The sequence below is a fragment of the Megascapheus bottae genome, chromosome 6 (genome assembly GCF_031878675.1).
Source record: "Megascapheus bottae isolate mThoBot1 chromosome 6, mThoBot2.hap1, whole genome shotgun sequence".
NCBI lineage: Eukaryota > Metazoa > Chordata > Mammalia > Rodentia > Geomyidae > Megascapheus > Megascapheus bottae.
In genome coordinates this window covers 72,138,121-72,164,640 of record NC_143514.1, presented here as the reverse complement: position 1 = coordinate 72,164,640, position 26,520 = coordinate 72,138,121, and the positions used below count along the sequence as shown (strand labels likewise).

At 52.5% G+C, this 26,520-nt stretch overlaps 1 protein-coding gene across 2 annotated transcripts in view; it reads right to left on the bottom strand.

Annotated features, from left to right (window-relative positions):
* Nucleotides 1-26,520, bottom strand: part of Ece1 (endothelin converting enzyme 1) — a 93,551-nt gene that overhangs the window by 45,658 nt on the left and 21,373 nt on the right. Inside the window, exon 2 of one of the 2 annotated variants that reach the window (XM_090335660.1) lies at nt 3,539-3,625. In XM_090335660.1, the coding sequence (XP_090191786.1) occupies nt 3,539-3,625 (87 nt within the window). Of the gene's footprint in view, nt 1-3,538; nt 3,668-26,520 lie in introns of those variants that run through there. The other variant, XM_090335659.1, reaches the window with a different exon arrangement.

Genomic DNA, 26,520 nt, shown 5'->3' with positions numbered 1-26,520 from the left:
TTAAGAGCCATCAGTGCACCTGCCTCGCCTCCCTCTAGGGATGGATGGAGATGAGCTCATGAGACAAGGTCACGGTCATGAGCGGGGAAAGCAAATGCTTTCTTGAATTCCTTTTGGAAATGAGGCCACGTCAATCAGAGCAGACGGGGGAGGGGGAGGGCTGTAGCTGTGCGGAGGATTAGATGGCAAGCTGCCTGATGGGGAGATGTAAGTGCGAAGTGGCTGTAGGCCAAGAAGCAGAACCAATGCCGGGGACTATAGATGCCCAACTTGCTGGAAGCTTTATTTTCTGCTTCTTGCCATCTAAGATGGGAGAGCAAACAAGAACTAGAGAAAGGGGTGCTCTCCAAAGACAAGTGGAGAAAAAAACCCCAAAAAACAAACTCCAACAGGATGGAGTTAAGAGCCACAGACACTCAGAGACAGGAGGAAGGAAAGAAAGCGCCCAGGGTTCCCACAGCCAGAGAATAAAAGCACTAATCGGGGATAAATATTCGGTTACAGAAGTAAGAGCCTGGCTCATCTATGCCTGCAGCAAGAACGAGTTTCACAAGTGAGGATGGGCACCCACCTGGGGCCCCTAGAGGCAAGCAGGAGAGCAGGCGGGAAGGCAGGCTCAGCTAGGTTTCTGAGTCAGGTTGGGTCTAGAAGGAAAGTAAGTTCTCTGTGAGTCACTGCCAGGGCCCCCAGCAACCTGGGCTGCAGGGAGCAGGAGTTGCCTGCCAAGGGTTTGGCAGGGAGCCCACCCCCTATAGCCTAGAAGCCCAGCAGAGTGAGGGCTGGCAGGGGGGGCTGGGCTGCCTGCCTGAGAGCCCGCCTTTCAAAGCAGGCAGACTGTGACAGCTTGGCCTCCCTGCCTGGGAGGGTGTCAGTTTGGGGAAGTGTCTTCCAGTAAAGTTTCCATGAGGTGGACTTTGGGCTTCAGTTCACCGGGTTTAGCATGGAGGAAATCTCTGATGTCCTTTCATTCTCTCATCTCTGCTGGGGGATCGGGGCTCTACCTGCCACCTGCACCATGGCTCATGTCCAAATGACTGGTGATTCCTGAATGTACTTCCTATCGCGGAGAGCTCACAGTCTGTATTTAGAGGTGCTGCCTAGCTCTCTGTGGCACATGGGAGAAAGATGGGAAACCTGGGATGTCAGAGGTCAGTTAAGATCCTGCCTAACATCCCGAGGCGCCTCTGGACCTCACCCTCCTATCCCTGAACTAGGGAGGTGAAATAAACTAAGGAGGTCAAAGCCCCAAATGTGGCCCCCTCCCCCAGTCAGAGTCCAGGAGCTGCAGGCCAGAATGCGATGGCTGGGTGGCTGACAGGTCGGGAGGCCTTGCCTGTTTCCATCATTGACCTCTAAAGACAGCCTTGGTGCCAAAACACAGGAAAATCTTTGCTAGGAATTTAAATATCTAGCTTTTCTTTGCATTGCTTCCTTTTCTTTCTCTAGATTTCAGGGGAAGGAGATGGAGAATATGTAGGTTTGAAACCTGCCCCCCCCCCCCGCCAAAAAAAGGTAGTGAGAGACCTATTCTCTACAAACAAGCCAGGTATGGTGACACATAGCTGTAATTCCATCTGTGCAGGAGGTACAGGTAAGATTGTGGAGGTTGACTCAGGCAAAAAGTATGAGACCCTAGCTGAAAAATCACTGAAACAGAGAGGGCTGGAAGCTTTGGTTCAACTGGTAGAGCACTTGTTGATAAATAAGGCCTAAGTTCAAATCTCAGTAACACTAAAATGTGGGCGGTGGGGGGGGGGAGAAGGAAGAAAAAAGAAAACCACCTTGTAAGCAGAGGTGGTTTTGAGTCTCAGTGAAACAGGCATTGGCTGGTTGGCATTTGCTCTGGGGAATCCAGGAGGCTCTAAACAAGCCAAGAAGGCACCCACAAAAATGTCCCCAAATCCTCGGGCAACCTTTTTGTTTCTTCTGTATGGAAAATGGGAAATAAATCCAGTTGGGCAGCTTGGTGTGGGGATACAATTTTTCAACCCACACAACAGTAATGTGACCACAGGAATGTCCCTAACCTTTCTCTGTCCCTCAGCTTTGTCATCTGTAACACAGGTTATGCCAGCCCTTACCTCATGAGTCATAAAACAACAATATCCTCGCCATCCCCAAGGAATACATTATGCCCACTTTGTCTTACCCCCTCTTATAGAGGACACCCAGGGTCAAGGGTAGACACAGAATTCACATTCAGTCCCAGGCTTGGAAACTGGGCTCCTTATTCTCTGCCAGGGTTCCCAGGGAGAAGGCGCTTAAGTTGATCTAAAAAGGCTGTGAACCCAAGTGGGCGGCTGTTACAACAATAACAAGGCATATTAATTTTTGTTGTGAGTTCTCAGATGCTTTTGAGATGATATATTTAGAACCTGCTGTGGAAGATGAGACTGGAAAAGATGGCTGATTAGATTCTGTTTTGATTTGTGAAAGGAAAGTGCTTACCACAGAAAAATAATTTCCTGTTGGACTTTGCCTCTTAGGAAGGAAGGGTCCACGAAAAGAGGCTCTAGACAGCCTGGGTTTAAATTGTCATTCACAGTCCTGAGCCTGACCTGGTGTGGGGGGAGGGGCAGGGGCACGTCATCCCTCTCTGAGCCTCAGTTTCCTCATCTGTACATGGGGAATGATCCTGCAGTTTTGATAAGAGTGCTGACAGCTGAGTGGGATGAGTTAAGTGGGAGTGCTATGTTTCAGGGAGGATGGGGAAGATGGGAGAACTGGATGTGGAGTTCGGATTTCCTTAGCCTATTTAACTAGCATGGGAGAAGATACACTCAATCCGCTGCCTCCTTTGTTAGCATTTACACTCCAGCTCTAAGCTTACCTGGGCTGTGACTGTCAGAGTCACCTTGGTTCTTCCCTTGTTCTAACCTAGCACAAGTCTTCCTGGATTGAGATGACCTGGGTCCCAGGGTCTGGATTCCTCTTTATAGGCTAGTTTCTCAAGGGTGTTTTCATTTCTGCTCCTTGCCACCCACCTGTCTTAGGCTAAACCCCACCCGGGGCTCAGGGCCTGGCCAGAAGTGCCCGGCATCCAGGTCCCATCCAGACGGGTTTCTGGAAGGAAGGACCTGGCCTTCTTGAGTGGACTGCAAAGAGGCCGAGAGCACAGGCAGTGCTGGGATTCCTCCCCTTAGGAAATTCAGCTATGGGGCAGGGTGGGGGGCAATGCCTCCTCCCTAGGGGTTGCAGCCCTCCTGATCCCCAGGACTGCAGGTGGGGCCCTGGGATGCAGCCTGGGCAAGTCCGTGCAAGGCAGTGACTTAAGGCGTGGGGGCGTAGGGGCTGTGGGAAGGCCACAGGCCAGTCAGATCAGGAAGGGGCTTCCACACACCCCCGCCCCACCGGGGTTCAAGCCTCAGACAAGTGGTCAGGAGGAGCTGGGCAAAGCTGGGGGGTATGAACCTCAGGGTCACTGCTGCCCAGGTCCTAGCCTGGCCCAGAGCTTAGGGTGCTCAACCCCCTCGAGTAGGGATGGTGGGAGCGGGGTGGCGCCAGTGCACATGCTGGGAGGGGACAGCAGGGCTCCTACCTGCAAGCCGTTGGGGTACACATCGCCCTCGGACAGTGAGTCCACCAGGTCCTCCTCATCCAGCGTGGCCCGCTTGTAGGTCGACATCTGCAAAGCCAAGTGCAACACGGACTCTCTCAGCGCCTCCATGGTGCGCGCGCCCGAATGGGGAAGCGGCCCCGGTGCCCCGCCCCGGCCACCAGAGACCGAGATCGGCCCCTGAACTGGGTCCCCTCCCCGTCCCGTCCCCTCCCCGCCCATCTCACCCGCAGCCACGAGGGGCAGCCACGCACCCCGCATGCTGCATCCCGTCCGGGGTCCCGGAGTTCCGCGCTGCCACGGCCCGGGGAACCCGCTGGGGCGGGCGGGCCCGGAGGGCGTGGCTCCCCCTGCCCCAAGATCCCTCTAAGATCCCAGCCTGGAGCCCGGCCCCACCAGACCCTGGAGCGCAGGAAATGGCGTCCAAACCCTCCCCTGAGAAACCTTGCCCTCCCCACCCCGAGGTAGGCTCCAGAAAGGAAGATCCCAGACAAATCCCCCCGACCCCCCGCCAAGCACAGCCAAAGCCCCCCATCATGGGACCTTAGTAGGGTCCTGGGGCCTCCTCCAACAAGCTAGGAAAACTAGAGAGGCAAAGACTCGACTAGAAAAGACAGCCTCACACCCTTCTGGTCTCCCCTTCCCTGGAGGTCTGGTCTTTTGTTTGTTTGTTTGTTTGTTTGTTTTTTGCCAGTCCTAGGACTTGAACTCTGGGTCTAGGCTTGGTCCTTGAACTTCTTTTTGCTCTACCACTTGAGTCACAGCGCCATTTCTGGCTTATTTATGGTTTTGCTTTGTTTTGTTTTTTTAGAAAATAAATTCTTTTATTGGAGATAAAAGTATCACAGACGTTCCTGCCAGGGCTGGCTTTGAACCATGATCCTCAGATCTCAGCTTCCTGAACAGCTAGGATTCTAGGTGTGAGCCACTGGTGCCTGACTCAAGCTCAGGAGTTTTTAAACCAGGTTTATAAAAGAATTTCGCCCGTCTCCCCCATTAAGAATCATTGCTTTGGGGTTGTAGTTCAGTGGCAGAGCACTTTAGTTCCCTCCTGACACCTCTTTGAGTCCAGCACCGCAAGAGTGAGGAAACAAGATCTGGGTGCTTTAAGGTAGACCAGAAGCTAGGATGGCATGGCAGCCAGAGTAACACAGAAACTAAAATTCATCCCAGGGGGTGATCTTGGTCTCTACTTCTCCCAGACCTCTCCTGTGACTCCACAAGGGAAGACCTGCTGTACAAGGTACCTGTTGGGGACTCTGGGCCCTAGGACTCCCAAACCAGAAAGTGGTGCTCCACTTTTAGTAAGGCTTGAATCTGTGATTGAACACCCTATTCACTCCAACGTGCACTTCTACCCATCTGACACTCATAGCCACACACACACACACACACACACACACACACACCCTTTACCAGATCCTCAAAGTCCTGACCCTTCTCATCTTTGCTCCCCACTCACTTGCCCAGACTCCAGACAACCTCTTCGGCCATTACTGCATTCCGCAGATATCCCAGGTTGCCCCCAAGACCTTTGGCACTGTTGCTCCCTCCACTTGGGACATTTCTTCCTCCTCCCTGCTCCTGCCCCTACCTTCCATCTCCTGAAGTGCCTGCCCAGCCCACTCCAAGAGCAGCCCACATCCTCCCTGACAGCTGTTGGCCTGGTTTCCTTTAAAGTATCCACTGCAGTCTGAAACCATTTGTTTTGTTGAGTCTCCTCCACATGTAGCCCAGGCTGGCCTCAAAGTCACCAGCATCCAGCCTCCACCTCCCCAGGGCTGAAACTACAGGCACGTACCACCACACCCTTCTGTTAATTTTCCTGGTGATATCTTTATGTCTTTATTGTCTAGCTTGCTTTCTCCCTGTCTCCAGAATCATGGGGCTTTACCAGTAGGAGCTCAGACCTGTGTGGGCCATTCCTACCCAAGCAGAGACACAGAGAGTTCAACAAGGGGTGGTGGTGGTGGGAGGGGAGAATCTCTTTAATTTTACAAGTTTTCCAGTAGCTAACTGTACTGCTGAGGATAAGGGAAATGTGTCCCAGGGACAGATGTCCCCGGGTGGCAGTGGATGAGGGGATCTTGATTCTTAAAACGTCTGCCTCACTCCCCATCCTCTTTCTCCAGGTAAGGAAGGATGCACCTTGCTTATTAATCTCCGGGTTATAGTTTGTTTTTGCTTTCCTAAAATAGGACCCTTGGTTGCATTAAGTGACACATGAATGAGACAAAGCATTTGGGTTCACCCAACACCTCCCCGCACCTACGTGACAGAGGCATCTGAACGTTCCTGGCTCCCATCTCCTCTCCCCAAGCCATACCCTTCCCTGGTGGCAGGAACCACTGGCCTCTAAACTGAGGCACAGGCCAGGAGGTTGCACAATGAATGACTCCTCCTGGGTTTATAAAGCACTCCTGACCATCTACTACCCTCTCTCGGGACCTCTGCTTTCCTGTATGTCCCCAAAGTCTGTCACCCATGCCACCATGGGGAACATTCAGTACTGTTGACTGGGGAGACTCAAAGGCAGAGGCTGTGTCCCCCTCTAGGCTTAGGCTGGAGCAGAGGATTGGGGTGGAGGTCCCATGGGGCCACAGTAGGTCCCCCCCAGAGCCATACTGACCCCACTGCAGGTCTGGATGATGAGATACAGAACTGTGAGTCTGTCACAGAAACAGAGGCCCTACCTGCAATGCTGGCTGTGATTCTGAAGTGACATGGAAGCGGTGTTCCAGCCACCTCAGGACCCTCAGGCCTCTGCTGCCCATCTACATGGGTGCCCATAGCCACCTGGGCAGGTCCCATGGTGAGTCTTCCACCTCTAAGCAGGGCAAGGAGGGCAGATGGGCAGACCCAGCAGCTGCTCTGAGAACCTTCTGCCTCCAGAGGGCTCCATCCCTCTCAGGCCAGTCTTCACCTCCACAGAGGCTCCAGGAAAGGACACCTCATCCCTCCCTGTGTCTACACTGGAGATCAGGAAGCTTGCATGGGAGGCTCTGGGCCTATGTAATCTGACTTCATTATGAAGCCTTCAAAGCCAGGCCAACACAGCTCACAAGAGCCAGAGATGGGCCTTGAACCTGGGACATGGAGTTATGGTAGGGCTAGGCTACTTCTTCAATGGCTGCTCTGGAAGACAAGGCACTAGGGCTGGTAGGACAGGATGGGCGGGCACTTGTTTTCCTTAATGGTCTCATTTGTGGTTGTGGGTGCCACACCCTGCCCACAAGCAAGTATGCAAGCTTCAGGAAAGGCAAACTGCAGGCTCTGAGGGGAGCTTGGGGAGCAATGTGGCCTGGTGTTCTTGAGTAGGACTTGGCTCAGAGAAAGAAAAGGGTTAAGTCGGAACCACAGCTCCCTGTGGAATGGCTGTATCCCTGCCACACAGGGAAAGGGATGCACAGCAGAGGACGGTGTATGGTGCCAGCTCTGGAAACTCCACCATGGGGAAAGAAAGGAGCCGTTATAAACACTCTGCCAACAAAGGCCCTGCAGCCTGGGGGTGCGGGCAAGCCTGTCCCTGTTGCTAGTCAGCATTGGTCACTTTAAGGCTGGCTCCCTGTCCCTGCCACCCAGAGAAAAGCTCTGAGCCTGGGCTGTGTCCATACTGTATCTCAGCTTCAGTTCCTTGTGGTTGATCAGCCTGTTTTCTTCCCTTTTCCATTTTCCTCTCACAAGTGGCCAAGTACTTGTCATCTCTGGCTGGGACCCCAGGTGACAATGATATGTGTCCAAGCAGCTAAGCAAGCCATATACGAGCTATGGACAGAGGTGCTCTACCTCTGTGGCTCTCCTCCCCAAGGCATGTGTATGTGACCCAAATTCTAATAACAGAAATATCAGCCAAATCCCCAGCAGAGGCACCCTACAAAACTTGACTGGAAGGTCACCAAAGCTAAGGACGGTTGGGAAACAGTCACGGAGCCTAAGGAAACGAAATGAGCAAATGTCACAGGTGGGACCAAGAGAGCATGAGGTACCAACTAAAGAAATCTATATCAAGTAGCTGAGTGAGGTGGCATACCCTGTAACCTCAGCACTTGGGAAGAAGCTGAGGCAAGAGGATGGTGATTTAGCAACAACACTGTCCATGATCAATTCATTAACTATGGCAAGTGAGTCACCTGTTAGTAGGACAGGAAATTGGGAATGGAGTATAAGAATACTCTGCATTATCTTCCCAATCATTTGCCCTAAGGGGATATATATATATATATATATATATATATATATATATATATATATATATATATATATATATATATATAGCTAAGTGCTGGTGGCTCTCTCCTGTAACCTAGCTACTCTACTTGGGAGGTTTGAAGCCAGCCCAAGGCTGGAGAGTAGTTTACCTTCAATAAACTTCTCAGAAAAAGCCAGAAGTGGTGCTGTGGCTCAAGACTGGCCTTCAGCAAATGATGCTCAGGGGTAGTACCCAGGCCCTGAGTTCAAGCCTCAGGACCAGTTCCCCCCCCCCCCACATACCTGGCCCTCCATTCTGTCAAACAGTCATCAGTTGGCTCTTTTATTTCCCTTCATGCTTTTTAGGTCAAGATTAAGACTCCAATTTAACCAACCATTGCTTTGGCTCACTGGCTAGTGCCATACCTCCTCCAACCCTCCCTTGTATACACACTAGGACCCCTTTGCACAGACGTGGGGCCTGAGGCTCCGGGGAAAGGCAGAGCGTGCAATTAGCAGACCCAGCCTCCTTGGGTCTTTTTGGTATTCTCTTTTCCCATTTCCCTCTTCTCTCCTTTTTTTTTGGGGGGGGAACCTCTTCTTCCAGCCACAGCCCCCTACCTGATCTAGGCTATGGGGAATAAGGACAGGGTAGGAAAGGAGACTATGTCACCAAGAACTCCACTGGAGTCAGAGACCTGAATGAGAAAGGGGGAGGTGGGTAGGAGCTGGGGGTAAGGGAGGACTGAAGAGGAGGCTCAGGGAGGCACGCTTAGGCCAGGGACGCAGGGCACTCGTGGGAGGTCAAGGAGGTCAGCGCATCCTTTGAGAAGCAGCAGCCTTGCATACACATGCAGGGAGTTGTGTTGAGTCGCCTACCTGGACCCTGGGAGGTGCTGAGACTCTTACCTGGTGCTGCCAACTGCTGCCCATGGCGGAGCCCAACCCATGCCCAGGCCCCGATCTGGCCAGCAACCTCTCAGCCCTCCTACATCGAACAGGCCACTGACTACACCGCTGACCGACTTCCCTCTTCTCCAGTCAGCTCCGGGCCCCCTAGGCTCTGCCTCTTGGGAAGCCATCCTTGGTTCTCCTTCCCAGACCTTGTGAACCTCCAGCAGCAGGTTTCCCTGCCCTTCATCTCCTGGAAAGCTCAGACAGAACTTTCTAGATGAGCTGATAAGATCCAATCACTCTCTACAAGATCAGCTGCGGGCCGAATGAAGACCGTGAGCCAGGCACAGCTTTCAAATATGTCTCCCTGCCCCTCTCCAGCCTCGTCCCTAATCTCCTTACACACACACTGGAGCCACAACAGTGTCCATAATTAGCTTCCAAATGCACATCAGCTGTGACCCTCTGCACACCCACCGGGATCACTCCTCAGCTTGGATGCCTCTTCCTCCAGGCAGCCTTCTTGGGTTTCTCTGTGACCCTTTCCCCATGCTCCCCAGAAGCAGAATTATGGGAGCTCATTCCAAGGCCTTCCCAGTCACCTCTCCTCTTTTCTGTGCTCTGATCTGGAGATGCCCAGAGCCTTCCCAAGATAAACCAGGTGAACCATGGTAGTAGGTCTTCAGCACAGTGGTGAGCAGAGAAGCTGCACTGGAGTGAACAGGAGTGGAGTGCAGGGAGAGGGCAAGCTCCTGAAGAATGGAGGGAGGACAGGAGCAGCCCTTTGCTTCTCCCTGCCATCCCAGCACCCTGAAAACAACAGACAGGAGGTTGTGCCATAAGCCCAAAGCCACCCATCTGGTAAGTAACATGTGGCCTTGACACAATAACACATAAAAGCGTGGTCCCCACCTTCTTCCTTCAGTCCTGGTCCTGAGTACAGCAGGCCTCACCTCTCCTGGAATTACAAAGGCTGAGTTGTCCGCTCTGATCTGTGAGCATCAAGTTCAAGGCAGAGCAGGAAGCCGCTGCTGGACCTGACTCCTGGGACCACTTGCAGACATCCCTGCACCTCCACCCCCAGCACACACACGCGTGCAGAGCAGCCTTGGGGGGTGGGGGGTGGAGAGGGCCCTGGCTGTGGAGGCCAAGTATGGCTAAATAATGTGCTGCTGATCTTAATCACAGAAAAGCTGAGACCAAGTTAATCTTCTCATTTAATGGTGCTTACAATGGTGGGGTTGACCTGCCCAGTAATTAGACCCAACAGGAAGCAGGTCGTAGAAATGGCTAATTAGTATTTGTGTTAGCCAGGTGGGCAGGTGATGACTGGGGACCATGGAGGGAGGAGGTGACAGCCAGGAAGCTCTGGATTCGGGAACTACAAGCCAAAGCACTCAGGGGAGGGGCGCGTCAGCTAGTAACGTTCCCCTTAGGATCACAGAGCAGTGTGGGTACAGCCTGAGGGTGGGGTGGGTTAGTGGGGAGCCAGGCTCCCTGGATTTTAACCTCTGGTCCTTACTTGTAAAATGTAGCAAACAACAGCATCCCCCTCCATAGGCTTGTAAAAAGGCTTGGAACAGTACCTCAATATCATTGCCATTTAGGAAAAAACAATGAGCTTTACCAATCATTTAGCCCATCTGTAAAATGGGGAGGCAATTGGTGGATCAGAACAGTAGTTTGCAAAGACACAGATTCCTTTTCTTCTTTTTACAGGTTTGGTGATTGAATCAGAGACTTGTGCATGCTAGGCAAGTGTCCTCTACTGCTAAACCACAGCTAAACAATGAGATTTAACAAATACTATATTCTTGTATTTTAAAAAACTGAGCATAGCAACTAAAAACACAAGGGTGAAAGCTAGGTGTTTGTGGCTCATGCCCATAATCCTACTCAGAAGGCTGACATTCAGAGGATTGACATTTGAAGCAAGCTAGACAGAAAAGTTATGAGGCACCATCTCTAATTTACTAGGAAAGAGCTGGAAGTAGAGGCATGGTTCAAGTGTAGAGCGCCCACGGTGGTGGGCACAGGCGTTGAGATTCAATGACTGTGGCCATTCAAGCTGGATGGTGGACTCCTCAAGAGAGAAACTGGGCAGGGGTGGGGGGAGCACAGACTTAGAACAGGCAGAGGGTCCTGTATCCCAGACCCCGACAACCCACCCTGCAGATGGTACTGTTCCCAGGGCTTCCATTTCCTCCATTGTGAGCTGGCACCCACATCCGTGCTTCCCTCGTAGGAGGGCAGGCAGGGGAGCCGGCATCCCAGGTTCAAGCCTCAGCTCCACCCCATCCTGCGTGGCTCAGTGTCCATGTTCCAGTCCCTGACCCTGTCCTTCCATGTACGGTGACCACAGCAAATATTCAGGGAGTGCCGTGCTTGGCTAGACAATTAGTAGCAAACTTGTCCAGTAAGACAGAGAGAAGTAGCCAGGCATCTCTTCCCAGCCATGGAAAAAGTAGGGAGTTGGGGAATTCTGAATTAATATGCATGGAGCTCATAAGAGTCTGTGATGCCTTTTATTGAGCACCTACCCTGGAAAGCAGGTAGCACTGCCCCATGTAGCCGATGAGAACCAAGGCTCAGAGGGTTCATGTATGCCTCCCAGCACCAGTCTGCCCTCCACAGTGTACACAATCTATGGTCCAACTTAGAAAGCTTTCCTATTTTTTCCATTTTTTAAAAATTAAATTAAATTTATTTTTTTTATTGTCGGGATAATGTATAGAGGGATTACAGTTAGATTCACCAGGTAGGTGTGTTACTTCTCACACACTGATACCCCTTCTCATGTTTTTGTCCCCATTTTCCTCCTAAAAGGCTTTCCTAGAGTGAAGGCTTTTGGAAGATGTGCAAAGGCCCTGGGGTGCAAGCCCCTGGGGGTGTCTTGACAGTGAGAGACCCGAGTAGTACTAGGTCTTCCCTGGGCCACAACCTTAGGAAGAAGCAGTAGCCTAAGAGGCTAAAGTGTACAAGCTCAGTCTTCCTTCTGTCACCTCCTCCAGGTAGCCCGCTGTCCAGCCCTGCCACCTTGTGTCTTCTTTCATTCTTGAGACCCATGTTGTACCCCAGGCTGGTGTGAAGCAAGCTATACACCTTCCACTTTTACTTTCTCTCACATTTCTTGGACTGTGGAGCCACTTTCACTTCTCAAAGTGCTGGTTTTCTCAGAGGTGGTCTGAACCACACTGCAGTGTGGAGAAAACAGGGGAGAAAAAAATCACAACAACTTATAAGTGAGAGTAAATGCTTCTTTGCACTTGTTGGCAGACAAGATAAGAGCAGAGGGGCAGGTCTGCTTTGTCTGTCCTCCTGGTATCCCCTTCAAGTTCCAGAGAGACCCCAGACCCTTTTTTCCACAGCCAGATGGTATCTAAAGGACCTAAGAGTGGGAGCCAGGATCCAGCACCTCCTCTGCACTCCCCACCCTGCCCTGGAAGTTGTGGGGGGGGGGGCTGCTTAGCTCCCCCTTCTCCAGGGAGCAAACTTGTCTGGACCTGGCAGGAACTCCCAGGGAGTGGTGATACCCTGTCTCCTGCACCCTGAGGGTAGGTAGTGCCTTGTCTAGTGTCCTGGCCTGGGCAGTCCTCTGTCCTCATCACCTGGCCCTTCCTGAGCTGCCTCTACGCTCCAGCTCCTTGGCCCCAATTCTCTCTCTGGCTCAAGCATCTGCCAGACTCCCATCCCCGCCCACCACTGGCTGTCTTCCTAGCACTTGCTACAGTCGGGGTTCCTCTGCCTGCCAGCCAAGGTGTCTGGACAGGAAAACTGCCTGCTTGTGCCAGGGCAGTCCTGGTGGGCAGAACAGGCAAGGCCAGGCATTCTCAGGCTTGTTCAGGGAGGCAGAGCCCTCACTGCCTGGCAAAGCTGTACCTAGGTGACATAGCCACCTCTGGCAGTATTGCCTCCACCTCCGCTGACAGGGGAGAATGGGCAGTGGCCAAGAACACGCCAGTCAGGGCTCAGAGCTGGCTCTGCCAGGGCCTTCAGTCCGTAACTTCCAGCTAGTCACTAGATTCCAACTCTGAGTCCCAACCCAGGCTGAGGGGCTCATCTATGAGCTGGATTTATGGGTAAACTGGTAGGAAGATTGGGTGGCTTGGTAAGAGAGCCCTGAGAACAAGCCTGGGATGAAGGACGCAGGGCAAAGCAGCTTCTTCCACATTGGCATTCCTCAAGCTCTTGTACTGGCCAACCGCTGACCAAATCTGGCCACCAGATGGGGGCACATTTTTGAAATGCCAACAAGTGGAGACTTTACAGGAAAATATGTATTTCTAACAGGCAGCTGCAGCCTGGGACAGGCCTCGGGTCCCCACGGGGCTGCAGCCCAGGGTCCCCGGTTGCTCCCACCATGTTGTAGTGTCCTGGGTGAGGAAGAGGAAAGAGGCCTACCTCTCTACCTCACACCGCTTCACCTCAGTCCAAGATGAGGAAACGGTTCATGTGAGGCTCCCAAAAGGCCAAAAGAATCTATCGTGACACACACCAGAACAGCAGTGGCCTCTAGAAAGGACTAGGAGGGGATTTTCCTGGGAGAAGGGAAGGTTCCAGAACACCCTTTACCTTACTGTGGCTAGACAGGTATCCAGGCTTGTCAAAAATCCATCCAATCACTGGATACCTGTGGCTCATGCCTGTAAACCTGAGATCTAAGGATTATAATTTGAGACGCTCATCCTCAATTAACCATTGGAAGTTGGGGCTGGAGTGGGGCCTAGTGAAACAGTGCTCACCGAGCATGCACAAAGCCCTCGGTTCGATTCCCCGAACATACACAGAAAAGCTGGAACTGGTGCCGTAGCTCAAATGGTAGAGTGCTAGCCCTGAGAAAGCTCAAGTACAGGGTCCAGGCCCTTAGTTCAGGCTCCAGGACTGGCAAAAAAATTGGAAGTGGAAGTGTGTCTCAAGTGGTAGAGCACCAGCCTTGAAAAGAAAAAAAAGATAAGCAAGAACATGAGGCTGGGGCTGGTGGTTCGTACCGGTAAGCCTAGCTATTCAGGAGGCTGAGGTTTGAGGATCACACGGTTCAAAGCCAGCCTAAGCAGAAAGTCTGTGAGAGTCTTACCTCCCAATTAACCACTAAAATGTCAGAAATGGTGCTGTGGCTTAAGTTGTAGAACAGCAACCTTGAGCACAAAAGCTCAGGGATGGTAGTGCCCAGGCCCTGAGTTCAAGCCCCAGGACCGGCACAAAACACAAAACATTCAACCAGTTATTTCTAGCCTGTGCATTTTAATCTACAAATATAACACCTGCATAAGATGGCAAGCATGGGGCAAGGAATGTGGCTTAGTGGTAGAGTGCTTGCCTAGCATGCTTGACACCCTGGGTTCAATTTCTTGGTATCATAAATACAAAAAAATAAACAATTTCTTTTAATTAAAGAAGGAGGCCAGGAGTTTGGCCTAGTGGTAGAGTGCTTGCCTAGCATGCATGAAGACCCAGGTTTGATTCCTCAGTACCACAAGAATGCCTCTGTCTAAGTAGCCCACTCACTTGCAGTCCCGAGTACCCTGGAGTCAGAGGTCTGCAGTTTAAGTCTGTGACTGGTTGTTCTTCAAAGAACCATACAGACCTTGGGTATCTAACACAGAAGCTACCAGCTGTATGTGGCTCTTTAAGTTCACTAAAATCAATGGAATAAAATAAAAATTTCATTTCCTCATTGGCACTCGTCGTGCGTGGTTACTGGAGAGCACTGAGAGGACATGAAGATCATCATGGAAAGTTCTACTGGCCAGTGCCAGTGTATACACTGTCATAAACGCTGGCCTCCCTTCTGTCGGGATGGAAGTCTGGGTCCTTGGCCAGGACGGGTACTAGGATCCCAGCTGCCCAGGGCCTGATACAGTAAACAGTAAGCAGCTGCTCAATAAACATGACCTGAGCGGATGGCTGAGGGTATGAGAAGCAAGCAGCAAGTCCTGGGTTCGAATCCCTTGCAGTGGGCAGGGGCTCCCTCACACTTATCCTCTGAGCCCCAGTTTCCTCTGTACAGGTTGGCATCACATTCACCACATTCTCGAGGTTGCTCCAAACATAGGGACCAGGAAACACCCCCCAGTGAACTGAGAAGTCAGTAGTCAGCTCTGAAATTCTAGAACAGGGAGGGCTGGGAGCAGGGGTGGGGCGTATTTCCATTTGTGAGAATCTCCTTTGAAAAGTAGAGAGGGGTAAAGACAGAGCAGGCTGTGGGCTGGGGTGGGGGGCGGGATTGTGGGGGAGCGGTTGCTGAGCATGGGGAAATCTATATCAGCTACACCTCGCTGGAACCTGACAAACAGCATCTGACACCTGCAAACACTGCTGTGGTCACCGTGATGGGACAGGGGTCACCTCAGTCCCCAGGGATGCCCCCTCTGTTCCAAGGGGTCTGAGCTCCATCTGGGCAGGGAGAGAGGTAGGGGCTCCCCCTGGGAGCTGCTGGGAACAGAGAGGGTGGGCTGGGCTGGCCACATCTGCCTCCTCTGCACACACTCTTTCCTAATCCAGCTCCTCAGAGTTTCTGAAAAGCCAAGATGTCAGCACTGGTCTGTTCACTGGCCTCCTCATTCATGCAGGTATCCCCATGAGTCTGCTGCACAGCTGATGTGTATGATGTATGAACCTATGTACATGCTCAGTATGTGTGTGCCTGTCACATAGCTGCCACATGCGTGCAAGGAAATGAGCCCCACTGGTCGCCAGTGGCTCATGCCTGTAATCCTAGCTACTCAGGAGGCTGAGATCAAGGTGGTCCAAAGCCAGCCCCAGCACACCAATATGAGAGACTCTTATCTCCAGTCAGTAAAACGCTGGAAATGGAACTATTGATCAAGTGGTAGAGGGCCAGCCTTGAGTGGAGGAAAAAAAGACCGGGGAATACACTGGCTCTGCCTCTCTATCAGTAGCACTGACTGTTTTCTGGGGCCCAAACATTACATACAAAATACTTTGTAATACATTTCTTATTATGCAATTCCTAAAAAATAACAGCAGCAATGTGGATTGTAATTAACCCAGTTTGGTAGTTGAGGAAACTGAGGCAAACTGGTTACACAGCAGTTACACAGCCCCTGGTGGAAGAATTTGGGGATCTGACCCCAGGTAACAGGACACCAGTGTCCCTGACTTAGCAGCAGATGGTCCCCAGGAGGGACGGGGAGGGCTAGTGCCAGGGAGAAAGGGGAGCAGGGAGCCAGGGGTCGCAGAGGAGTCAGGGCAGTCTTGGAGAGCTGGTGACCTATAAGCAGAGAAAAGCCCTAGAGATGGCACCCAGAATGTGTTCAAGGACAGGAAGCAAAGTGTGGTGGGCACCCTGGCTTAGCTCCTTGCCTCACCGCTTCTTCAGAAGAGCCAGCCAAGGTGCTAAGAGAGAGGGGGAGGCATGCACGTCCCAGGAAGCCAACTCAGGGCCCAAGCCAGGCCTCCCCTCTCGGCCCCAGGTTCCTTTTAAAGCTCTGAAACACAAGCAGTGAATGCCTAGGGTCCAGCACTGTGCTAGATCTTGGGCTCACAATGGCAGGCCTGTGGAGGAGACTCTTGTCTCCCAGCCTGCTCTCTGCCCACACTCCACCGTTCCAAGGCCAGCATGATTCTTGGCAGCTTGTCACTGTGGCGCTGAGGTCTTGGCATCCAGATCAGCTCTCTCTAGACTCTGCAGGAGGGTCAACAGGGAAGTCAGACACTTGTGGCTTAGCTGGTTAGTAGCTATGAGCCTGGGTGAGCCCTGTACCTCCTCAGGGCTTCAGTGCCCTTCCTGCTCTCAGCAAGGAAAGGGGAGAGCACTTCCTTGCAGGCGTGCTATGACTGGGGCAGGGGGTCAAAGGACAGTGTGTGTAAAGTGTCAAGCACTTTACGCTGGCAGCTAATGCTGGCTAAAGGCAGGTTGTAGACATCACTGTACACTCATCAATATGAGGTCTGCCTACTGCACAGGAACAGCCAGGACCCCAGATGCCACTCTGGTCCTCTGCCTCCACTAGGCCTGGGGGTTCTTCATGCCTCAGGAAAATAGCCCAGAAAAAAGAATGCCTCACCAGCCAGGGGCTAACTGCCAGGCTGGCTCATGAGAGCTGACCACTATGCCCACACCAGCCTCTGCTTCTGGCATTGGACTGTAGACAGGAATGGGAAGGGGCAGACAAAGCTATGAGGGAGGCATCCAGGCATAGGGAGAGGTCCCACTTCTAAAGCCTGAGATCTTCCCTCTTTGGGGAAGCAAGACAGAAGAGGGGAGGCTGGCTTCCTGTGCTCCTAGAGCCCCAATAAATGGGTTTCCCTAAAGATTTGGGGCAGGATCACTTCTAGACACCTGGCCAGCCTCAGCCCCTCCTGTCCACAGGAGGGATTCGCCTACCCTCCTCAGGAGACATCTCCAACAGCTCCTCCAGACCTTGCTAAGGATGTGTCTGCCGCCTAGAAAACCTCACGCCAGCTCTGCTCTCAGCACACGGCTCAGCTTAGACAGTATTTCCTTTGCCCCTAGCTGAAGTGGCTCCTGTCTCAGGGCTTTCGTTGAACAAGTGGTTATTGAGGCTCTCAAGACAGGCTGGCCTACTGTCTTAAACCCTGCCGGGGGCCAATGCTCTCTAGGGGGCAAGTGTCACGGGATCCGAGGGATGAGTGACAGTGGTCTTGTCGTGTGGGTTTTCTAGAAAGAATGTCCCGGCTCTAGGACAGGAGCAGTGCCAGGCTCTTGCAGGGCTCCCAGCTGTGCTGTAAACTGTGGTAATCTCCACCACAGTGAATAAAGGAAGGGCTCTGGCTGGGGCCTGCTGAGCTCTGGGCAGGAGGCCGGCAACAAGCTCTGGCTTAGAGCCCAGGGACTGGGGGGGTTTCAGCTGCTGCCTTCTGGGGAAGCCCTGGGCCAGGCAGGAGCAGGGCACAGGTGGTGACTGCTTTTGTGAATGGGGCCGAAGACAGTGGCAGCTCCTTCCATATGCCAAAGCCATTTAGCATCTCATTCAAGGGCAGGGAGGGGAACAGCGTGGGGGAGGGAGGGGAAGGAAGAGTCAATGTTCAGCAGAGCGCTGGACAGTCTCACAGCCCTGACTACTCTCTGGCTCTGTCTGATCAGAAGGTTTTTCTGGACATGGATCAGAGCTCCCTGGAGCCTCCTGTCCTCCCCCACCTCTGGCCCTACACCCAGCCTCAGAGAAGGGATTCTTTTTCCCAGTGACCAGAGTGACACCCTCCAGTGTCCCTCAAGAGGAGGCAGGTGAGGTGAGACAGGAGCAGCATGCACGTGCAGCTGGGAACCATGCTGGGAGGGAGGACTGCTCTGCAGGACCTGGAGGGTAAGCGCTGTCTCCGTCACTCAGCGCACACACAAGACACAAACTCAGGGAGGCAGCAACCCACTGGAGACTGACAGTGCTGTGTCCGTGTGACCCCACACACCACCCGGCCCCAGGACTCTCTCTCAGGGGGATGCTGAAATCCAGACTCAGCACAAAGCAATTACTGTCCTTCTGCCCCAGTGCCAAGGTCTTGTGGGAGGCCAACACCCTAAGGCCAGCCCCAGCCAATGAGTGGCCCCTCGGCCGGACCAGATGCTACTCACCCAGCTGCCACTGCCCTGGTGACCAAGAATGGCTGCCTCAATGAAGCCCATCACCACCACCCCACTACCCACCACACAGGGCAGCTCGACTGGGGGCTGGACTAGAGCAACCTAGCTACAGTCTTGGCTCAGAACTACCCTTAGGTGCAGAGCAGACACAGGGTGGAGGAAGACATGACAGGGGGGCATGGAGCATGAGGTTCAGATTTCTAAAAAGCCAGCTGGAGAGGAAGGCAGAGTGTGACCTGGGCTTGACCCCTTTCGTGTACTGCTGTGTGACCCTGGGCAAGCTGCCTCACTACTCTGAGCACGTGTCCTCCTCATCTGCAAAGCGTGATAATCCATGGGATGATCCAGGAAGAGGCCCAGAGGATTCAACTTCTGCCTTCCAAGAGAGATACTGCCAAGATGCCAGCTGTGTCACTGGCTGTCCTGTGATGACACAGGCATGTCCCCACTCTTGGGAGTCTCCTGGGGCAGCTGGAATAAGAATAGGCCTGAGGCAACAACATGGCCAGAGCTGTGAATGTGGTGATGGTAGGCACAGCAATAAAACTTCATCCTGGGCCTGAGCTAAGCACTTTACAAGTTGAGGGAATCCACCCCCTGGAAGAGAGGTGGAAACAGAGGCACAGAGTGGTTAAGTAACTAGTCCAAGGTGGACAGAATGAGGCTCTCCTCAGGAATTCAGGTCAGCTTGTCTCTCAGGTCCTACAGGGTTCAGAATACAGTGGGTTCTGGACAGCAACCTTTCCAAACCCCCTCTCTCTGGCCTCAAAAAGCCTGGCTCTGGAGTCATCCTGCTCTTCCTCCCCTTCTGGGCTTGGCTCTGCTCAGTTTTAGCTCAGGAGCCAATTTACCATTGCACAATTAATAATTAGCAGCAAGTTTTCTTCTCTTCCAAGAGAGGGATGAACCCATACGCTGGTGACTAGAACAAAGCAGGCAGATGGCTGTCCTCTGGCCCTGCCCGAGCGGGCAGCCTCTCTCCTGTCCCTACCCAGCCAGAAAATGATGGGTCAGACTCTTCTCCTCTCCTCTCTGGGGAAAATGCTTGACTAACCTAACCCACCACCTCCTTAGATCTGGGTAATACGATGGGGTCTTTGACTCACTGTCTACACCTTGTTCTTGGGATTGCTAATCTATTGTAAGCAGTTTGTGTCTGCTTCTATGTGTGTAATCAACACTGCACAGTTCCCTATTCCTCTCCATGCCCTGCTACAGAACACTTAGCTTGAACAACTCCTATTCATCCTTCAAAACCTCAAGAGAATGTCATATCCTTCATAATTTCCTGGTGCTTTCCTGTCTGTGTGCATCGAATGATTTGTCTGTGTTTCTAACAGAACACCCTCCTCATGTACTGCAGTTACTAACTATTCTCCATCGACTGAGCTCTGTTTGTTACACTCATTAACTAATTGACCAGTAACTCCAAGAGAATCAACAAAGGCTGAGCTCAGACTTTCCTAGGCTGGGCACAGTGGCTTAGACTTGTAATCTCTGTAACTCAGAAGCACAAACTGGGAAGATCAGGATTTGAGGTCAGCTGGGGCAGAAACGTCTATGAGGTCCCATCTCTGCAGAGGGAAAGCTGGATGTGGTGGTGTGTGCTCAGGATACCAGCCGTGATGGGAAGCCATAACGTCATGACTGGGACTCAGGCACGCACTGGGGTGGGAAGCAAGACTCTTTCCTACAAACAGCCAGTGAAATACGGGGCTGGAGCTGTGGCTCAGAGGCACTGTGCACTACTCACAAGCACGAGACCCCTGGGTTTAGACCCCAGTGCCATCGAAGCAAAGAAAAATAGGAACAGATTTTTTTTTTTGGTCTACAGGCACACAGCTACTAAGTAGCAAGCCCCTTTGTTTTTGTGGGGGTGGGGGAGGTCATGAGGCTTGAACTCTGGCCTGGGCACTGTCCTTGAGCTCTTCAGCTACTGCCCACTCCTGGGCCTGGGTTCTCAGCTCAAGGCTACCACCCAGCCATATAGCCATAGCCCCATTTACTGTTTTCTAGTGATTAGTTGGAAATAAGAGTCTCTTAGCTTTGTATTGCCCTGGCTGGCTTTCAACTGAGATGCTCAGATCTCAGCCTCCAGAGTAGCTAGGATTATAGGTGTGAGCCACTGCACCAGGCAAGCCCATGTTCTGAACCCAGGTCTTTTCAGTCTCATGTGACTGCCCTGAATCTTGAGTGTGGTGTTGTCCTCGCCCTAGCAGTCCTTCATGAATCAGCCTGGAAAACATGGCTCCCTTTTCTCCCCAGCCCCAGAAGGCTCCCGGGCTCCCCGCCTGCAGGGCCTGGGAGCCCTAAGTGCCTCTGTGTAGACAGCCAGGCTGGATCTGCTCTTCTCGAGTTCCAGAACTGTGTTGCAGCTATGCAACTAATTTTAAGAACCAATGATCCAGCCTGGAACATAACTTAAACTTGCACCAAAATAGGAAGGATTGGGGCCAGGAGTTTGGCCTAGTGGTAAAGTGCTTGCCAAGCATGCACGAAGACCCAGGTTCGATTCCTTGGTGCCACATACATAGAAAAAAGCCGGAAGTGGTGCTGAGGCTCAAGTGGTAGAGCTCTAGCCTTGAGAAAGTCCAAGGACAGTGCTCAGACCCTGAGCTCAAGCCTAGGACTGGCAAAAAAAAAAAAAAAAAAAAAAAAAAAAGGGTAGGGTTCCACAAGCCACATTCAGTGAATCCTGCCCACCTACTATAGTTCACAGTGCTGTCCCCTCAATATCAATGGGCCGAGTCTTAGAGACTTTCCCCCCGTCCCCTTCTAGACATAAACTGAACTCCCAAAAAAACCTTGTAAGTCCTGTGTGTTGGCCAAGGAGAGCCACAGCAGGGGACACAAGAGGACAAGGACAAACTAGCGTCCAGCGACAACAGCCAGGATCAGAGCAGGACACCCATGCTCACACAACCCGTGCTCACCCATCGGGAGGGCAAAGGTGGAAGCAAAGCCCTTCCTACTGACCACGTGTTTCAAGCCAGTGAGGGCTCTCTGCAGTCCTTGGGGAGAAGCATCCAGTGCAGTACCCAGAGCCAGGCAGTCAAAGCAAACAGGAGTCCCCAGGAGAGGGAGTGGCAGGGCCCAGGGGACGGCCACAGAGTGACTCCACTGGGTTTGGGATAGTTGACTGCCAAAGCTGGACTTGGCTGCCCGCGGGACCACCAGTGCCTGCCCCCTCCACCCCCGGCCCCCGTATTCTGATCTGGCTGCACCTCACAGGTGCAGGCTTGGGTTTTGAGCTGGCCTGTGTGTCACGTCACCATGGTGCAATCTGGGTTTTCTACTGAGGAAGTATGGGGTCCTGATGGGTACCCCAGCATCCAGGGCTCTTCAGGGTCTCATAAACCTTCTGCTTGTAAAAGACAGGAGGACACAGCCTCTGCTTTTGCTCTTTGGCTTTTGTCGATCTTAGGGCTTGAACTCAGGGTCTGGGCACTGTTACCCCGTTCTTTTGCTTGAGGCTAGTGCTCTGCCACTTTGAGCCACAGGGCCACTTCTGGTTTTCTGGTGGTTAACTGGAGATAAGTCTCGTGGACTCATCGAACTGTATGTGATCCTCAGATCTCAGCCTCCTAAGCAGCTATGATTTCAGGCATGCGCCGTTGGTGTACTGGCACTGCTGTGTTGTTCATGATGCTGCCAGGGTCTCCCCAAACGGGAGACAGAGGCAACGGGCTGCAGACAAAGTGAGAGAGGATTCACCTGCCACCAGGCCAGGCCAGCAGTGGAGGCCTGTAGTCGGTGACACCCAATGGGACTCTGGGGAACAGGCAGTCTTGATCCCCACAGCATGCAGGAAGTCATAGCCGGTGCTGAGCTGGCAGCCACTGTCCACTCCTACCACTTGTCAGGCCTCTCTTCCTCACCTGGCTGGACTCTCCCACGGGGGACACACCCTTCCCTGGTTTCCTCCCTGCCCAGTTCTACTTTTCTCTTCCCACCTCTCTGGACACCCTGCTTCCCATCCTCAATGGGGGGTTTTGACCACCTGGGCCCCAGTCTGTCTGGGGGTGACCTTTGCAGGTCTCAGCCTTAGCAAAGCATAGAATCCAGGAATTTGGCTCAACTGCAGGCTCAGGGGGGATCTGTGCAGTCCCCAAACCCAACCCAGAGCCAGTGTGCCCACTTTGGGGGTGGTGTCCCACTTCAAGGAACACTCAGACAGAACCACCCTCCATACTAATGGCTTTAAGAGAAGGAATGTGAGTGAAGGGGTGTCTCCTTTCTTGGATGCCCCAGGTTAGGCCACGTCCAGAAGGTCCTCACCAGGCACTAGCACCATGGGCTTCAGTCTCCAGAGCTAGGAGACAAAAAAACCTCCCCTTCTTTCCTGTGACCTAATCTCAGGTGTCCTGTCATGGTCAAACACCAAATTGTGTGGGTTTCAACAGGGCTGCATCTAGACAACTAGTAGGGCTCCATTTCCTCAGCCAAGGAGCTAAAATATTAAACTTAAGACCCCACGGGCTACCATAAAGATGTGCTGAGACGTGGTCTGCAAATGGCCTGGTAGGCACTAGGTGCTCAGTAAGAGCTGGCTCCGTGCTCTCTCTTCCTACCCACTCACTAGGGCATCCTGGCTCCAAGGGAGGCACCAGGAGGCCCTGGCCACTGGTTCCCTGGCTTGCCTCATCCCCTACTGAGCTGACAAGCAGCCCGGATGTTTATCCTGGCTGTTCAGGGCCCCCTGTCTGCCTGGGACAGGCTGAATAAACACACATGGTCCCACAGCTCCTGTCACTAGCTTCCCACGCACACACAGCTCACCTCCCAGGCTGGCTCCATCCCACAGTGCCCCTCCCAGCCAGGCCATCTGTTCAAAGTGCTTTCCTGTGCCTCGCTGATAGCTACTGAGATGCCCTAACCTGGTCCAGGCCAGGCCCAGGTCAGGATGAAGTGAGTGTGCCAGGCTCCAGCAGTCAGAGCTGCCCAGGTGGGGACAGCCACACTGCTGGAAGCTGTGTTTCCTCATTTATAGAGCGGGGACAATGACACAGCCAATCCCCAGGGCACAGTGATCATGACCTAGGGTGATAAAGAAAAGGCTCTCAGCACTGTGTCCAGGTGCCTAGGTACCTGGCTCATGGAAGGTGCTGGGGATACAAGCTTTAACAAAACACTATTATTGTTTTATGGTTAGCAAAGGAGTACAGCCAAGAAGTCTGTGGGCCCTGAGAATACATTCCCCCCAAAACAAAACAAAACAAAAGCTGGGAAATCATGGCTCATGCCTGTAATCCTAGCTAGTCAAGAGACTGAGATCTGAGGATCACAGTTCAAAATCAGCTGGGGCAGGAAAGTCTGTGAGACTCCATCTCCAATGAACCAGCGAAAAGCTGGGCTAGAGCCATGGCTCAAGTGGTAGAGTACCAGCCTTGCATAAGTAAGCCAAAGGAGTTCAAGTCCTGGTACTGGCAAAAACTAAACAAACAAATAGAAAAATACCCTACCCAGACGGTGCCAAGTACTTTCCATGTATTACCTCATCAGCTCCTGGTAGCCACCCCGGCACGTAGAATACCTCATTGTCCATAGGAGGCTCAGAGAGGTTGAGTCACTTTGATAGAGTCAAACAGCTCCCATAGGAACACGAGCAAGGGTCTGGTCTAGAGCCTGGGCTCTTTGTCTCCACACTCACATGCTCCTGTAGGGCCATATTTCTGTGGCTTCTCTTCCTGCTTACCACCTTCCCCATTCTCCCACCCCAATTCTGAAGGCTTCCTAAGGGCTGGGTGTGAGCTTAGGAGCTCTGCTGCTGAGCCACCCAGTTTAGCAAAGCAGGGATAGCAGTCTCTAGCCACAGACCTTACCCAAGCATGCCCAGATGGGAGCCCCATCCTCCATTGACCTACTAGGGCTGTGGGCATTATTACCCGACACACACACACACACACACACACACACACTTTACAGAGGGAGGAAGTGGGCTCCAGGAAGCAGGGTTACCTGTCGAGAGTCCAACAGCCTTCAGGAAAAGCTAGCTCAGGTCTGAGACAGACATAAAGCAGGTTGGCCTCACTGGGGCGTCTGCATGACTGGCCCAAGAGATCCTCGAGGAGAAGCCCAGCCCAGAAAGGGGGCCCAGACATAACCGCAGGAAATACCATGGCCTGGGCTGGTCAGCTTCTTCTGGGAAATGGACTGTTAGCAAGTTCATAGTGTGCTGAACCAGGCATGGGACAGACCATGCCACCCAGGAATGAATGTCCTTTCCCAGCAGTCTTTTCCCTTCCAGAGAAAGGAAACTGAGGCTCTGTGAGAAAGGTAGTTGCTTGAGGTCATCCTTCTCAGAAGCAGCATGTCAGTCTGCCCTCAAGGTCCTGATGAAACAGAAGTGTGCCCCCTCCCCTTGCTTCCTGAGGCCCTCTGACTTCAAGATCTGTGGCCCCCACCCAAAAAATAAAATAAAATAAAAAACTGGGTGGAGGAGACTCAAAGACATGAGGTTAAAGTGGCACTGCTTCTTCAGGCTCAGGCCAGAGGCTCCTCTTGTGAGCTGCCAGACAATGGCCTTCCAAACAACATGAAGAGTTATATTCCTGGTGCTCACTTGCTATGTGACCTTGAACAAATCCCCTGCCTTTTCTGGGCCTTTCCATTAAAACAGAAGCACAAGTTCAAATTCAGATCCAGCTATTAGCTAGCTTGGTGATCCTGGGGAGATGGCTTAACCGCTGTGAGCCTCAGACTTGTCAGGTCGACTGGATCACATCTGATGAGACAGAAAGGATGTGGGCCAAGAGCTTAGCTCACTGGAGGCCGGCTGTAAGATAAGCTACTTGTAAATGCTAACACAGTTGTTACCGCTTATCAGTGAGGTGGGTATTTTGGGGGCTTGAACTCAGGGCCTGGTTGCTCTCCCTAAGTACTTCTTCACTCAAGGCTGGCACTCTGCTATTTGTGTCACACTTCCACTTCTGGTTTTTCAGTGGTTGACTGGAGATAAGAGCCTCACTTGTGGACTTTTCTGGCTTTGAACCTTGACCCTCTGATCTCAGTCTTCTGAGCGGCTAGGATTACAGGCATGAGCCACTGACACCCACCTGTCAGTGGGTCTTGACTGGGGCAGTTCTGGCCTTCTGTGGAGTTTCTGTGTCTATATGGAGGCACTCTTGGTTTCATATGGCTAGAGAATTAAGTCTAGCAATCAAGGCCATGGCCCATGGAGGTTAACATTGTGCAATGTGGGGGGAGGGGGAAAACCAGCAAACTTAAAAAAAAAAAAAAAAAAAAAGCCTGGCTGGGAATTGTAGCACAGTGGCAGCCTGAGCAAAGCCCTGGTTCAAGGTCCACCACCAATAAACAAATGCTTATTGCACTTGCCCAGTAAGAAACACTGCTGCTGTCTCCCCAAAGAACCTTCCAGATGCCCCTGACCTTCACACCCAAGAGCAGGCTCCTTCCTGGGCCTCAGCTGTCTGTAGAAAGCAGAGGCTAATTTCTGAGGTTATTCATAGCAGACGATTGGAAAACGGGGATCCCTGCTCACCCTGAGGACCTAGGATATTCCCAGGGGCCAGTGGCCAGGGGTGGGTAGTTCACTCCTGTGTCATCAGAGCCACTCCTCGGCCACCACAGTGGCAGCCAGACCAAGCAGCCTGCTTTCCTGTCTGTCTTCCCTGGTCCCTGCAAGCTCTAATGAGCACAGGGAGGGTGAGGGGCAGGCCTGCACTGGCCAGCACAGCTGGATGATCACTGCCCTTCCTCTCAGAGCAGAGGTCAGTGGTGGGAAGCAGGGACAAAGCCCAGCTCCTGAGATGGGAAGGAAGAAGGGCAGGGCCTTGGGCTTGGCCAGCCTGGAACAAGTGTTTGTGACTGACCCTGGGGCTCTGGGAGAGGATTCATCACAAAGAGAAATAGCACCCAACCAACCATGCATGCCACCCAGGCACAGCACACTCTGCATTTCATTCTTGCTACACTACAACTGTGCAAAGACTGGGTATTCCTGTCCCCATTTGAGAGAGGGGTAAACTGAGTCCAAGGTAACACAGCTGGGAAAGGATCCTGACTCCCAGTGGCTTTCCTTCCCCACCCCATCTCTCTTTGAAACCTCATTTGTGGAATGGCCTCCAGATACTCAGAGGATGAAGACAGAACTCCCAGCTGTGGTTTAGAAGATCTCAGCTAAGGCCTGTCACTCTGCATGGCCTCATTTCACAACACAAACCTACCTTCCTCGCCCTGGGACTTAGAGACTGTGTTTACCTAAGTCTTTCATATACTCTTAAACCTCAGGGCCTTTACACATACTATTCCTTATACCAAAAATACCACAGAGGTTTTGAAGCAAGACTGTCACATGCCC